This window comes from Loa loa (assembly GCF_000183805.2).
Source record: "Loa loa unplaced genomic scaffold supercont3.9, whole genome shotgun sequence".
Lineage (NCBI taxonomy): Eukaryota > Metazoa > Nematoda > Chromadorea > Rhabditida > Onchocercidae > Loa > Loa loa.
Window position 1 is genome coordinate 683,670 of NW_018108189.1, and position 14,014 is coordinate 697,683.

At 35.0% G+C, this 14,014-nt stretch overlaps 2 protein-coding genes across 2 annotated transcripts; one reads left to right on the forward strand and one right to left on the reverse strand.

Annotated features, from left to right (window-relative positions):
* Nucleotides 1-167: 167 nt before the first annotated feature.
* LOAG_01407 (coatomer beta subunit) lies at nt 168-6,703 on the reverse strand. The gene is made up of 18 exons (XM_020445735.1): nt 6,523-6,703; nt 6,114-6,280; nt 5,594-5,697; nt 5,047-5,171; nt 4,738-4,946; nt 4,422-4,616; nt 3,984-4,175; nt 3,569-3,808; nt 3,259-3,477; nt 2,976-3,162; nt 2,717-2,834; nt 2,435-2,575; nt 2,036-2,204; nt 1,544-1,756; nt 1,173-1,370; nt 881-977; nt 545-720; nt 168-463 (listed from the first exon to the last, which is right to left on the reverse strand). Exons 1-18 carry the CDS (start codon nt 6,617-6,619, stop codon nt 407-409), a joined length of 2,904 nt encoding a protein of 967 aa, XP_020303837.1. The 5' UTR covers nt 6,620-6,703; the 3' UTR covers nt 168-406.
* A 542-nt stretch (nt 6,704-7,245) lies between these two features.
* Nucleotides 7,246-13,826, forward strand: LOAG_01408 (Ulp1 protease). The gene is made up of 15 exons (XM_003136947.2): nt 7,246-7,351; nt 7,587-7,742; nt 7,953-8,110; nt 8,492-8,643; nt 8,904-9,115; nt 9,534-9,704; nt 10,005-10,289; nt 11,100-11,275; nt 11,462-11,567; nt 11,862-11,959; nt 12,226-12,378; nt 12,518-12,626; nt 12,748-12,843; nt 13,176-13,377; nt 13,558-13,826. Exons 1-15 carry the CDS (start codon nt 7,322-7,324, stop codon nt 13,662-13,664), a joined length of 2,211 nt encoding a protein of 736 aa, XP_003136995.1. The 5' UTR covers nt 7,246-7,321; the 3' UTR covers nt 13,665-13,826.
* Nucleotides 13,827-14,014: the final 188 nt, after the last annotated feature.

Below are 14,014 nucleotides of genomic sequence, written 5' to 3' on the forward strand. Positions count from 1 at the left end.
ATTATTATTGTCATTATTACTATTATTATTATTATTTATTACTATTACTATTACTATTATATCATTATTAATATCTCGATTTATTCGTCAACATATACCACAGTGAAATAAATCTCACTATTATTTATAAGTTGATAAGGTTTCAAAAAATTGTATCAAAAAAAATATGCAATTGCAGAGAAACAGGCAATCGAATGGAGTTTATTACCCTTAAGTAGCACAGGAGCTGTTCGGTAACTGAATTCACATAGTATTGATAGATGAAGAAAACAGAAGCATGGAGTAAAGAAAGAGGGAAAAAAATGGCTCCTTACTGCAAACATAATGGTAGGAAATTTCTGATGAAATAGAACAGATAAAGAGCGTTCAACAACTACAATTTTCATAGGATATAACTGTTGAACTTTTAATTCGACACTTCTTTTAACAGAGTTGATTTCCTCTCCTTCTGAGCGAAGTTTATCTAGAATAATTAGTCGTAATTGACTCGAACTGCCAAAATACTTAAAATTTGGAACACAGAACCGAGAAAAATAACGCAAACCTTATCACCAAGCGATAAAGCCATTCCCTGGCTTTTGGCACGAATCCGTATATGCCCTATGATCGGACTGTCTGGATCAAGCGAACTGGTTTTTTCTATAGACACATTAGCTAGTGCATCTTCTCCGAAGATACTATGAGCACAGAAATTGGCAGCCAAAAAGCCACATTCACCTTCTGAAATTGGAATGGTGTTCGAAAATTCATTTCTTTCTGCAGATATGATCATCTTTGAAAATCCTACCAGAATTCAGAAAAATATCAGATGACACAGTTACTAATGGAAGAATCATCACTAAGAAAAAGAGCTAATGTGTCGGCCAAATTTGAAAAATACCCAATGCGGCATCAGTAGTCAATAGCTTCATGTTTGTAACAGCAGATAGATGCATCAGAAATGTACGTAAATCGGTAATTGGTGTGTTCACGTTGACCTAGAAAACAAAAAGAAACTAAAGCTTAAATACAAAATTGCTAAAGTGGAAAAAGAAAGGAAATCCATGGCATATATTCATATTAAATTACTGGCGGCACAATAAACAGTTAAATTAGTGTGCCAAAACAAGGAAATCCATGACATGTGTTGGATTCGAGTTAAGTTACTGGCATCAATATAAATGCATTCAAACTTTATTTTCCCATTCAAACTCGGCCCACATCTGCCGAAATTCGGTGTCCGTGCAATTGCCCGGTACAATGTAGTCCATAATATCAATATGTATATCTTCCAAATAAACGCAGTTGCGATCAGATGTCGATCCGCGAACATCGTACGCTATAGTCGAAAAAATCACACCATTTTCCGTAGAAGCAACTTTCACAGTAGCCTAAAATGACTATATTAATAATAGAATTTTCCTAACAAAACAGAAGATATAACGGCATTACAATGAGGAAATGAAAGTTTTCAATAGTCTAAGTCTAAAAACAACTGATCGTAGAATCTCAAAACTGAGGAATCTGCAGACTGCAAAACTAAGTAGTATTTTGAAAAAATTACCTTAATATTGGAAAAATCACGCGGTCCGAGTGTAAGAGGTGTTGGTTTATCGAGCAATTTTATATCACCAACCGTTGATAGTTCCAGGCAAACATTTTGAAGAGTATCATTTGTTTGATTAACGATAAGCACATCAAGAACGATGTCGTACTGATTTACGTTAACATATGCTTCTGCATAAACAGGGTCCGAAAAACCAGCAAGCTGCTTCACCTAAAATGAAAGTATAAAGTAGATGGATTTGAACAGGTAATAAATTACTATAATCCATCGAAGATGACTGAGAGTAAACTAAACATCTTCCAAGACGTATCCCAAAGATCGAAATTCACCATTAATATTCGTAACTACATATTGATTTTCTCTAAGAAGTTTTTTTGCGTCTTCATTAAGTTCCTATGAAGGAATATATACAGCAAAATAAAAGTTTTACAACAATAAAAAGCATTAAAACTCCCAAGCTGTGAAGTGATTTTCATTAAATTTATTCACCTTGCCTAGCTTAGAGGAAGCAAAATCGAATTTGGGAGACTTTGCAACAGTTCCCAATGCCTGTGATAATGAAAGATCGAATAAGTTCTCGGTTCCGGTTACTCCATCACCAACTCGAGGGGCAAGCTGCGTAAAGGAAATTGTACAGTCCACCTCTACTTGAACAGTTCTATAAATGAAGTGGGCAAATTATTATTGCACTGCAGAATTTGAAGAATTTTTAGATTATTTCAAAGGGAAACCAAACTCTCCAAACATGACAATAGCTAGGAAAAAGTAATTTTTGTTTTTTTTTTTTTTTTTTTTTTTTTTTACAACGATCTAGCAGAAAGAATTGAAAGAAGTTGACAATTATAGTTTTGCCCATGCACCAAAAGTTTGATAACAAGAATCATGAACCTGTTTGCTATTTCGTTTTCGTAACGTTCATTTTCTGATTTTGATTCCAGCATTAACTCAAGACTGTCACGACATTTTCGCAGAAAAACAGCTTCTGCATCAGGCCATTTTTCGCATAAAACTTTGATCGACATGCCCAAACTGTAAGAACTGATTTCAATGTTAGAAAAATACAGTGTTTACGACAAAACATACGGAAGGGACAATATCAACATTAGACAAAATTGCATCATGAGAAAAGAAAAAAGATAAAACAACTATTTAATAATACTGTTAACCTACTGGTCAAGATCATCTTCGGTTGCATTTGTCTTCGCAAGGCCACTCTTCCCGAGACTGATAATTGATGCAATCATGAATAGCGCTTCCCCCGCAAATGAATTAATTTTGTCATTTTTATCTAAAACAATTCGCCGAAAAATCAAATTTTGAGATCTGTCACGAATCAAATATTAATAGAGTTTTGTAGTTTTATTCTACTACTGTTTGAATGATAACAGAACATGTATCGTCAACGAAATGAAGAAACTGAAAAACAAACTCTGCATAAAGTTGTTGTAGTTGAAGACCAGTTTGACCAGAGTGGTTGCAAGCGATGAAGCTAGGAAAAAATTTCCATCAAGAAGGAAACGGCGCAACAAAGTTTTATTTTCCGTTATTTCCATTTTTATGGCCGAAAGTGCTGACTGTGTAGCGTAAGTGCCATCGGCAGTTACAAGTTGTCGAATCTGTACCAAAGAATCCAATTGCATTAGATATCAAACACTTGGGCAAGCCGCATTTAGCAAAGCAAAGATAATAAAACTATGAAATAATTCAGATACCTTCGGGGTGACTTCAGTTGCTGAGTTTTCGTTCTTTCCATCTATGACTTCATCACCACTAGCTGTTTGCACTTCCTTTTCTGCAATGGGTAATTCACCGATCGACTTTCGGATGAACTGCATTACTCTCATTACTGATTCAACTGATTCGCAATATTCACCCAAAATCCACAATCCTGACCGAAAAACTTGTGGACTATGTACACTACCAAATACATCCTGCAATAAGACATGAGGTGTTCCGTTTGAAAAGATTCCGAATATGAAGTTCTCGATATGTTATCATTTTTATAAAAAATGGTAAATTTACCAAAAGCTGTGCTAAAACAACTGGACGTAAATGTGGTAAGCGTTGAACAGTTTCTCTTACAAACACCAAAACGTCCTGTGCAGCATTTTCACTATCCTCAGAAAGAAATTCCATCAAAACGGGTAAAATATTTGCTGCGACATCTGGAAATTTGACTGTAGTAGAATGAAGTGTTCGCACAAGCATTTGTCGATATCGTTCTGCCTCCTCCGCTGTTCCATCCGAAGAGTGACCAATTTCCTGGAACCAGTACTTATCGAAAGTACTCAAAACAGACTATCGGTCAACATAAACAAGAAAAAGAAGTTACAGAAAGTCGAAGTGTGCGAATGAAAAAAGCACCATTATAATTAAATGGATGAAATGAAAATTTCGCACACATTTACCAAAATAATGTTAGAATAAGACAAACAACCTTCTTCAAATACATGACCATTTCTTCGACATTACGAGAAGAAACAAGATCCAATGCAAGCTGCAATGTCTTCTTTCGTACTTCAAGATCCGAAGCTGATAATACGCGTAGGACGTCCATTACTAATTCACGCAAAACTTTTTCACTAGTTGGAGAAGAACGCAATTCGACCAGTCGATCCAAAACAATTAACTAAAAATTTCACTTGGAATGTCACAATTAAACTAAAAATTACGCACACTTGTGGTTCTTATCTTTGACCTTAAAGTAAGAATAAAAATTCAGGAATAGTAGAAAACCAGTAATTTCTTTCGAAATAATATACTCTCAAATGCTGCAGCAGAAACCCACTGGAATTTTCCCCATTAGGGGAGTAGACAGTTAGTATCGAAATGCAATTTTTATTGAATGATGTTGAATCCATTTTTTCAACAGAACCTTGACATTATTGTCGGATTCCTTAACGATAAGATCGATATAAGCAGATGCAGCAGCTTTAACAGCAGTAGGGGCAGAGCTCAAAGTGATGAGGGTACCAGCTGCTTCGTATTTTACCGCTGGAGATGAAGATTGCAAGAGATTATAAACACAACGAATGAAGCGTGCTCGTTCTGATGGATTTGCGTGACAAACCTAAAATATGGCGCATGAATTTTCAAGACAAGTATCATATCATAAAGAACAGTGCCAGAATGCAAGAAATGAAAACAGTGATAAAAATTTAGACATTTTATAACAGACTAATTTAAATCACCTTGTAAATAAGTTCCACAATTATAAGCTGAAGAATATCACCAAATGTAGTAACTTGGTCCATAACTTCAGACAAATAATCTAGAGCTCTGCTTTGGTCAACATGAAGGAGCATCATGAAAGCATTTCGTTTGCAAGACGCGTCCTGTTCATTGTTCAACACCGTCGATATCAATTCTGGTGCATCCGGGATGAGGAATTCGAAATTACCTAAAAAATATAATCAAAAGAAAAAGAAATTATAGCATTTTAGATGGTTGCGACATGTTTCTTGAAAGTAAGTGTCAGCGACTGGTAACTTCAAACATACGGTAGATAGTGAATATTGCCAAAACAGCGTTGCGTCGAACATAGGCATGTCGATGCTCGAGACATGAACGAATTGCAGGCATAAGAGGTTCCAGAAGTTCCGGTTCGCGAAGTTTGCATAAAAATCTGTTATAAAAAAACTTTTCCTTACACTCAAATTAACTTTTCTCGCGAAAAAATAATATAAAATCATAAGAAACTTACACCTTCAAAAAACTTATATCTTTCTAAAAGCAAAGCTTTGCCGAGAAAAACAACATGACCACACTGAGAACTAAAACCTATGAAGTCTTCGCATAAATTTTTGATCTTATTGGCAATTACTGGAAATCATACTACTGTTTGGTACCAGCATGGAAGGAGACGACTACTGATTTGACATAAAAAGGTAACAGGAGAATAGAAAACAGGTCATATCTCATATCACGAGATTTTGAAGGACGGGTAGGCCATGATTAGCGTGTGAGTGTATTGTGATCACGTAAAAACTGTGAAAAATGAAGCTGAAGCAATCTTATAATGCTAAGTAATGAAGTAGAATAACAAACCTCAGTGTGGAGCCCCGAATGAATTCATTAGGATGTTGCAAATCTTTGCGGTAAGCATCACACACCAATATCATTTCATGTAGCAATTTGCCATCTGATGCTGTCTGAACAGTTCTCTTGGAGATTAAAGAATCTTGAAGATTAAAGAAACCAAAGATTAACACGGTAATGCAGCCATTCCAACTTACATTTGGTAATGGAAAGAAAACATCAAACTGTGAAACTGTAAAGTGTTGCTTCTATTGAAAAAGGAAAAAAGTATGCTTGAAATATGTACGAGTAACATCAGCCGTGATTCCTCACCATTACGATTATCAGAATCATTGGCAAAACTCATCTATCGGCGGTGGTACAATTGCACATCAAATATATTTCGCAAAAAAGCACTCACGAAATTCACTATTAGATCGGACAAATTCACTACCATTCACCGAACATTGGTAAACTACTCTTTCCATAAAACTCTGCCAACGATCTTTAAATGTTCAAGTTCACCAACAAGTAAAAAGATACAATTAACCTTGGGGACGATTTCGAAGAACAACAGAAGTAACTTTTTGATTGTATGGTCAGATGTGGGCAAACAAAATCGAATCACTTGCATCATCATACCCTGTCCTATCTTTTCGCCATTCATTATCATCATAATCAGTTTCTTCAATGCATCTGTTTTCGATTTGACATCACCTGCAATCGAAAAAATAATTCTTTATGATCTAAAATAAGTTCGATAGAGATAATCGTAAAAGAAAACCGATATAGCTATATCAAATCAATACCAATATTATCCTTATCGGTAGTGTTACAAGTTTCATGTTATACAACCTCACTGTGAGAAAATATTTTTACACACTATACATTCATATCATCACTACATCATCGTCATTATTATTCCGAGTATAATAGGCCATAAGGTACTGAAATATCACCTTTTTCGAATTTCTCTTTCAGCTGCATTTCACTTGGAATTTCGAAATCGCTCGGTACATGGATCAACGTATAGCACGGCAACTCTCCTGATGACATTGTTGCTCACCACTATAACAACGAACTCAGCTGTCCAAAATACACTGCTTAAGATGTGATAGTTACACAGCAAGAATGCGATCTGCAGCTCAGCTCGCACTTAAAAGGCCTATTCAGTTTTACGAACTACAATGTAGCATTCACTATCCCCATAAGATGAAAACAAGTGATAAATGATACGAATCTAATGTGGATCGATATGTCAAAATGTTTTTAACAACGAAATTTTATTAAATTGAAAACAACCAGTCCTAGAATAGTGAACAGAAACGAAAGTAAAGTAAAACAGTAACCCGCCAGAATTACCGCTGGATGGAAATACGTAAATAATAATGTCTACTCACAGTCCGTATGAAACGATTCAAATCGTAACGGTGACGCATCAAAAAGCGCTTTTCATGTTTAAAGAAATATAAGTTGCATGCGCAGTACGCTACTGTAGTAGTCTGGATGTTCATGTTACATCATTGACTCTTTGATCCTTTGCCTCTTCTTCATATCTGTGTAATTTCTGTCTTTTGGTGTCAATTATATGGGAGTGTTCTGAAACTATGTTTGATACCTTTGATCGTTTGACATCCTAATTGTTTACATCTCTCATTTCAATAATTCACTTAAAATTGTTGAAATTATAGCTTGATACTGACACTGGGATAGTTTGTTGAATGTATAAAGTGCAGACGACCAACATTCACTGAATGAATGGCAGCCGTTGCATCGGAATATGTTTCCGTAAGTTTTCTCTATTATGTCCATTCGGAAATCATATCTCTTTAAGATGCGTACTAGATTGGTAAGTAGTTGAGAACAAGGGAAGGTTACTTCCAGTTAATCACTGTAACGGATCTTGGGTAGGTTTCAATTTCTTGGAAGTGATCATAGGTGTAAAATGAAGATTCGGACACACACACATCTGCAGATATAGTGCGTTTTAATTGATATATCATCATTTTAGCATGTTGTTTAGATCGAATCGACGTATGTATATTTTGGGACTTTGAAACTTCGAGTAGTAAAACCTACTGTTGTGCACATAAATCATATCGTAATCAATGTATACGATGTGAATAACGCGCAGAGGCTTTCCATACAGATTGCCTCCAAACATATCTGTAAAGCCTTGGTAAGTCACTTTAATATAATCATTATAATCATTCTACTCTTCGTCTAATATGTAAGTACTACACCTTTGAACTTCAACATCTTACCGAAGTGATAAAATCATGTTGAATTGCAGAAATTGAAACTACTAAGAAGCATTAAGACCAAGTCTAAATGATTTAAGTCATTTTTAGGCCGTCTTTGTTTGTCCTTACCTTTCTAGTGCTTGCAGCTTTGTCACAGTGGTCAACATAAAGCAATAGCTTTTTTGGTCAACCGATTTTGTGCTGGCAAAATTCGAGAAACGCTGCACATCGCATCAGTACCAGAAGCAACTATCGGCAAGAGTGCTCCGTATTTCGATTCAGAAAGTGCACGCGTTTGCCAGAGGTACATTTTGACTTGTGTTTTTGGATTTTCGAGTATGAAAATATCTTGGAAGAGAAATTTAAATAATTGTCCAACTAGACTTGTTTGATTTTATTAAGGTAACCTTGAAGATTTTTTGTCTCCATTTTTCTATTTCTTCTTTATCCTTTTTATTGTGAGTAGCTTTTTCCGCGACACATGGCGTTGTCGAAAATTTTTTTCGCTTGGGATTCATTATGTTAAGTGATGAGAATGATGGTTTTTAATCGGGAGAGTGAGGAAATGAAAATTCCCTGTATTTACTTCACATTAGTTTAAAATGCAATTCCAACTTAGATCATTAAGGAACGAAGTGTTTTAGAAATAGAATGTCAGTTTGTGCAAACTAATATTTTTTTTAAGGTATATATTGGTTGATATAACAAGATGTACTAAGAACGATATGGATTTATTAAAACAGGTTTTACGCTTGGTGGAGGAAACCAAATTACTTTTCAAAGCTCAAAATATCGGGCAAAGGGTAGTTATAAATGCACCAACAGGAAACTTTTTCGGTAAATTTTATCCACCTTCATTGTTACTTGATTTAAAAGAAAAAAAAAATGATTCTTGGCAGAACTAGAGAACACATACTTGGCTTCCTTACTACAGTTTTATATTGGGGTAATTGTAAAACATTTCCAAAATATTGAATGAATCATTTGATTATTGGCATAAACTTAAATTTATGTATTTACGACTCGTGGCCGAATACTCCAAAGTTTCCTGAGACGGGAATATTTGGTTTCATAATGAAAATATGTTTGTTACACAGGAGATATGGATGAAAATGATTTCGTAACTTTGATGCGAGATATTGGATTGAGTGTGAGACAGGTGTCGGGAACTTTACCGAATCTGGAATCACGCCTAATTGACAATAATGCATCTAATGCCGCTTCTACGGATATCTCTTCACAACCGTCACAGATATTTCTTCATAGCCAGCCGCACGTATATATCAGCAATCGATGCTCGTTATCAGCTGTAAATTACTTTGTTGTGAAAGAACTGAGGCGAATCAAGTGGGAATAATCTGGAAATTTCGAACACTAAAAAAATTGCCAGTAACTGTAATTTAAGAAACATTGTTTCATATCTTTGACAATTGCAATCAATGCGTTTTTTAAAATTCGTTTTATTGTAACAGTGTTCAACAATGGGATTAAAGTATTAAAATACAATGGAATCCGTGTTTCGGAAACTTTAAGCGAGTCGAGAAGACACGTTGTCGTCCGATAATGACTAGCCAATCCAGATCATAAAACTGCATACATCGGATGAGAAACGATATGTATTGATAATGACATTTCAGATTTTTTCCAGGAATTTATTACATTGTTTATATAGTTTTGACAGTGATTAAACAGTTCTAGCAAGGGAAATGCACTGAAATTTTTTTCAGGTCCACTCACAGGAAATTACCAAACCATCAGACGTTCAGCAGCTCAGCGGCATCGCATACCATCAGTCTAATCCAGCGTGTGTAGTGCAGCATCGTCCAATCACTGTTAACATTGTACGTGTAGCACAGCCTCGATACGTTTCATCATCAGGTTCCTCTCCTGGTATCCATGTGAGTTTTCATTTCGTTTGATTTTTCTTTCTTTTTTTTTTAAATAGACTTGTCACAGTTCTTGTTGATTTAGTGCAAAATATTTCCAAAGCTTTTGTGAATTGAACCTTCTTCAGCCATTATAATTACTGACTGTGATAGATTAATACCAAATTACTTTTACGCTTTAATTGACCTGAGCTGGATCTTTGAGTGGATATTAATCTGCAGTTTTCTGTCAAGTTGTAAGAGCGTTTGACCTCTGCTATTAAATAATTCATGAATCAGAAGTGTAATTGTAATCCAGTCAAACTTCTTAAGGTATCTCATAGACGTAGCTCTGTCATAGCTCAGCCAATCACCTCGCCGCGGAATACACGTACTGTCGTCCGACCGCCAACCAAGAAGGTCTCGGTTTTGATGCACACGGGTGCACAATCACGAATCATCAAACAGCAGTTGAATGTTTCTGAATTGTCCTTGAGTGCTACATCCAACGAACCGTCAACGTCACGCTGTGGGATGCCATCAGAAGCGAAAATGTCCAATCAAAGCTGTAAACGAATAGTGCATGTAATTGATGATGACGACGACGAAGGTGGTCCCGTATGTCTCTAGACTATTTATAGAAAAACATTAATGTTCGTTTTTCTGCAAAAACTGGAGAAAGGATAAGCCTCATTCTTGAGAATAGAAGACCTGAATTTTAGAGTTGTTTAACACAAAACTCGCAAGTACACTATTCTTTTGCTTTCACATCTACTAAATTTTGTTTAAACGAACTGAATGTATATTTGATTCTTAAACTACATTTTTTAAATGAACTGTAGGTTATGTGCTTTCGGTAGAGATTTTCAGTTTTTTAATTATTTTCATCTTTGTTTATAGAGTTAGCAAATGCTCCGTACAGGAATTTTGAGGTCTGAATTAAATAACGTGATCTGTTACCTGAACTGATCGAATGTCTTCATTATTCAATTTAATTGTTTAGTATTAATTACCTTTCCAAGCAATGAATCAGTCAATAAATTATACAAACTAACGATGACTGAACGTGATCTTTTTGGGTTAGATGAGAAACAGCTGTGACCATTTGTGATTACGGTAACTCATTGGATTAGGATTCACCTGTTAATCGGTTAATTTCATCTGTAAACATACCAGCTTAAAGTGAGATGTAGTTTGATTAAACATCGTACATTTATTCTCATCGAAATTTGAAGGTAGATTTTGAAGGGCTAATTTTTCTGGGGAGGATCTAAGGCTACCTGCACCATAGGTTTAAAATTTAAGGAAGCAAAGTAAATATGATTTTTTACAGAAATATCGTGCTTCCAAGCAAATCTCTATATCACAGTATTAGGAACCAATGAATTTTAACTATTTTGTATGAAAAATCACCTCTCTTTTTTCTAGTTGAAACTTACAAAAGGACCAAATTTGGATTTGTTATTAAATTATCCTCGTGATCAGCCAGTCATATCAATTCACTATGCTGATGTGGAATATTTAAGACCAAACGAAATGTTAAATGATACAGTCATAGAATTTTATTTGAAATACATACATATGGAATTAGTGTCATCGGAAAGGTAAACTAGTAGCATTTGTCCATTTATTTTTTAATAGTCCATTTGCGGCATTTTCTCTTATGACTGTGATGGTCAGGGAAATTCGTAAACCTCCTTTAAAACAAAACTGAACTTTGTTTATCAAGCACAGTAAGATTCAACAATTTTATTTGAAATACATATTTGTAAATTTGCAATTTTTTCCAGGCGTCCATCCATCTTTATATTCAACTCCTTTTTTTATTCTCGGTTAACACAAATGCCACCTGCTGGTTCCGGTGTGATTCGTACCATTTCTTCCCGCGCAAAATGGGTCAGTATATTGGTTGGAAAAGTTTGCCTTTATATTACCATGACTATATAAATTATGGTTTAATTTGTCTGCGACTGAAAAGAAATAGCAGTTTGGAACATCTGACACAGATACGTTCACAGTGTTGTAATAAGGAGAATTACTGGATACGGCTAGATAAGTCGAACAAGTCGTTTCTAACGTAAAGATCATTCCGCTGTGCTGGAAGCAAGATTCATATTCTTATGCTTTTCAATATATTACTATTACAATAGAACATTGTTTTTGTTCCATTTCCTTAGTCACTCTTTCCAGATCGCCGAAAACTATAAGGGAGTGCGAACGTGGACAAAAAATGTGGACATTTTTAATGCTGATTATATTGTTGTTCCCATTGTTGAAGATATCCATTGGTTAGCCTTTTTCTTCTGGGTTTATATGAACTGGCTAGAATCTTCCCTTATTTTCACCTACTTCAAAAGCAAATTCACAAATTCAGTTTCCACTGATAACTTTGCCTCCGTAATTAACGGATAACGGGATTAAAGTTAAGGTGAATATTCTTAACAATATGATGAATCAATTTGAACTTTGAAATTTCACTCAGCTCTTTGTTATTTGAACTTTGTCAAAGTAGCCAATTTCAAATACTGATGTTGCAAATTATTTTCACTCACAGGTACTTAGCTATAATCACCTTTCCTCGATACTCTATTGTAAATCGTGTGCCAGAAACAACAAATCACAAGGAGAATAGTGTCATACCGAAAAGCTTAAGGAAAACATGTATTATTTTACTGGATTCATTGGCGGATGCTGCGGATATGAAGAGGTGCAACTGTTCCATAATAAAGATCCTTATACAAACTGAAATTTAGCATCATATTAAAACTCACTGGATGTATTGATTGTGGACATGGTCATTTAAGTGAAGTACCAATGATCTTTAATGTATTAAGAATAGTTTGCAGAAAATTAACGGTCCCTGTTCTGAGAGAATATCTTGTTTGTGAGTATGAAGATAAAAGAAAATTGAAGGATGGAAACACAAAGTACTTTGCTAAAGAATTAATTGAAAAGGTAAAGTTTTCTATGCATAGTTTTACTTTTGCGACATTTTATCAAATTTTTGGTCGTGCATAGCTTCAAATTTCGATTTTTAGACGTTTCATAAAGTTACGAAATTATCCAGACGCTTTAGATTGTTCCGTTTCCTGTTCCTCAGCAAAGAAACTATACAGATTGCGGATTATTCCTTTTGAAATTTGCCGAATGTTTCTTGCTGAAACCACCGTCGGTGAGCATCTTTCGAGTTTAAGCAATATAAAATGTAAGTAGTGTGATCGTAATGTTGTAAAAGCATCTCTTGCAGCAAGAAAACTGAAGTGAAATAGTGGAATATCATAAGTTAGTGAATACTACTATTTTGAGGGAGTATTATTTCTTTTGATAGTAGTTCACTTTATCTGTTCTCACAGATTCTGGAATGTTATAATTCTTAATGGTAATTTTTAAAGATCTAAGCCGGGCAGTTTCTGGTTCTCCTTCCACTGCACAATGCGGAGGGTTTATATTTGCAGTGAAAAGGAAATCATTGTGATGAGTATTTTGGAAAATTTTGTTTTCCAGTTTATAACTCGGAATGATTCATTTCGACGATGGTATCCAAATTTTACAATTAGAGGCATGAGGAGGACTATTCTTACGAAGCTAAAATCAGCATGCGATGACGAAGCATGGCGGGCATATGAAGAATACTCTAGAAATCGCGATATAAACAGTCAATCGGTTGAAGATATCCTTTCGAAGCAATCAGCCTGTAGTCGTTCACGTTAGTTATTGAATACAAAACAAATTAATTTACATGTTGATAATTTTTGCTTCTTTTCTGTTGACTGTGTGAAGCTTTAAGCTTCACCCGCAGCATAATGAAATTTGTGTTGGAATTTTATAGATCACGATAAGTTTCTTTAACCTTTCTTCATCATTTCAATACTAATTACGATTCCAGCATCACCAGTCCCGCGCCGACGAACACTGAGTACTGGAGATTGTGATGTTGGTTGGAGTGGACATTTTAGACGCAGACGTTCACTTCCTGCTCGCCTTTCTTGTTGATTCTTATTTGCCTTTTCTTTCCAAATTTTAATTTATTTGAACATGAAACAGCAGTGCGAAAAATTATTGCTGCTTTTATAAACGAATCTACAGGTTTCTCTGGTGCACTATTTAGCGATTATTTACTCTTTATTCAAAAATTCAGGTTTCAATTTCAAACGGCAATGGATAAAGCATTCAAATAGGTTTCAGGATGCTTAATTTAATTAAGTTAGGAATCGTAAAATTGTGCAGTAAAAAAGGTTAAACGTAAGATATAAAGTGGTTTATTAATAAGAGCAATAAATCTAAATTATCAACAATGCGCGCCGCAAGCGTATTACTGTATAAATATCTGAATCAGTCATAAA

What these genes read in the sequence shown, in the direction of transcription:
- LOAG_01407 (XM_020445735.1), bottom strand. Translation starts at nt 6,619, where the DNA reads ATGTCATCAGGAGAGTTGCCGTGCTATACGTTGATCCATGTACCGAGC. An exon ending in GAAAGAGAAATTCGAAAAAG is followed by an intron (nt 6,281 to 6,522) that starts GTGATATTTCAG and finishes TTTCGATTGCAG; the next exon opens with GTGATGTCAAATCGAAAACA. An exon ending in CTTCCTCTAAGCTAGGCAAG is followed by an intron (nt 1,757 to 2,035) that starts GTGAATAAATTT and finishes CTTTCATTTTAG; the next exon opens with GTGAAGCAGCTTGCTGGTTT.
- LOAG_01408 (XM_003136947.2), top strand. Translation starts at nt 7,322, where the DNA reads ATGGCAGCCGTTGCATCGGAATATGTTTCC. An exon ending in ATCGATGCTCGTTATCAGCT is followed by an intron (nt 9,116 to 9,533) that starts GTAAATTACTTT and finishes AATTTTTTTCAG; the next exon opens with GTCCACTCACAGGAAATTAC. An exon ending in CTAAAGAATTAATTGAAAAG is followed by an intron (nt 12,627 to 12,747) that starts GTAAAGTTTTCT and finishes CAGACGCTTTAG; the next exon opens with ATTGTTCCGTTTCCTGTTCC.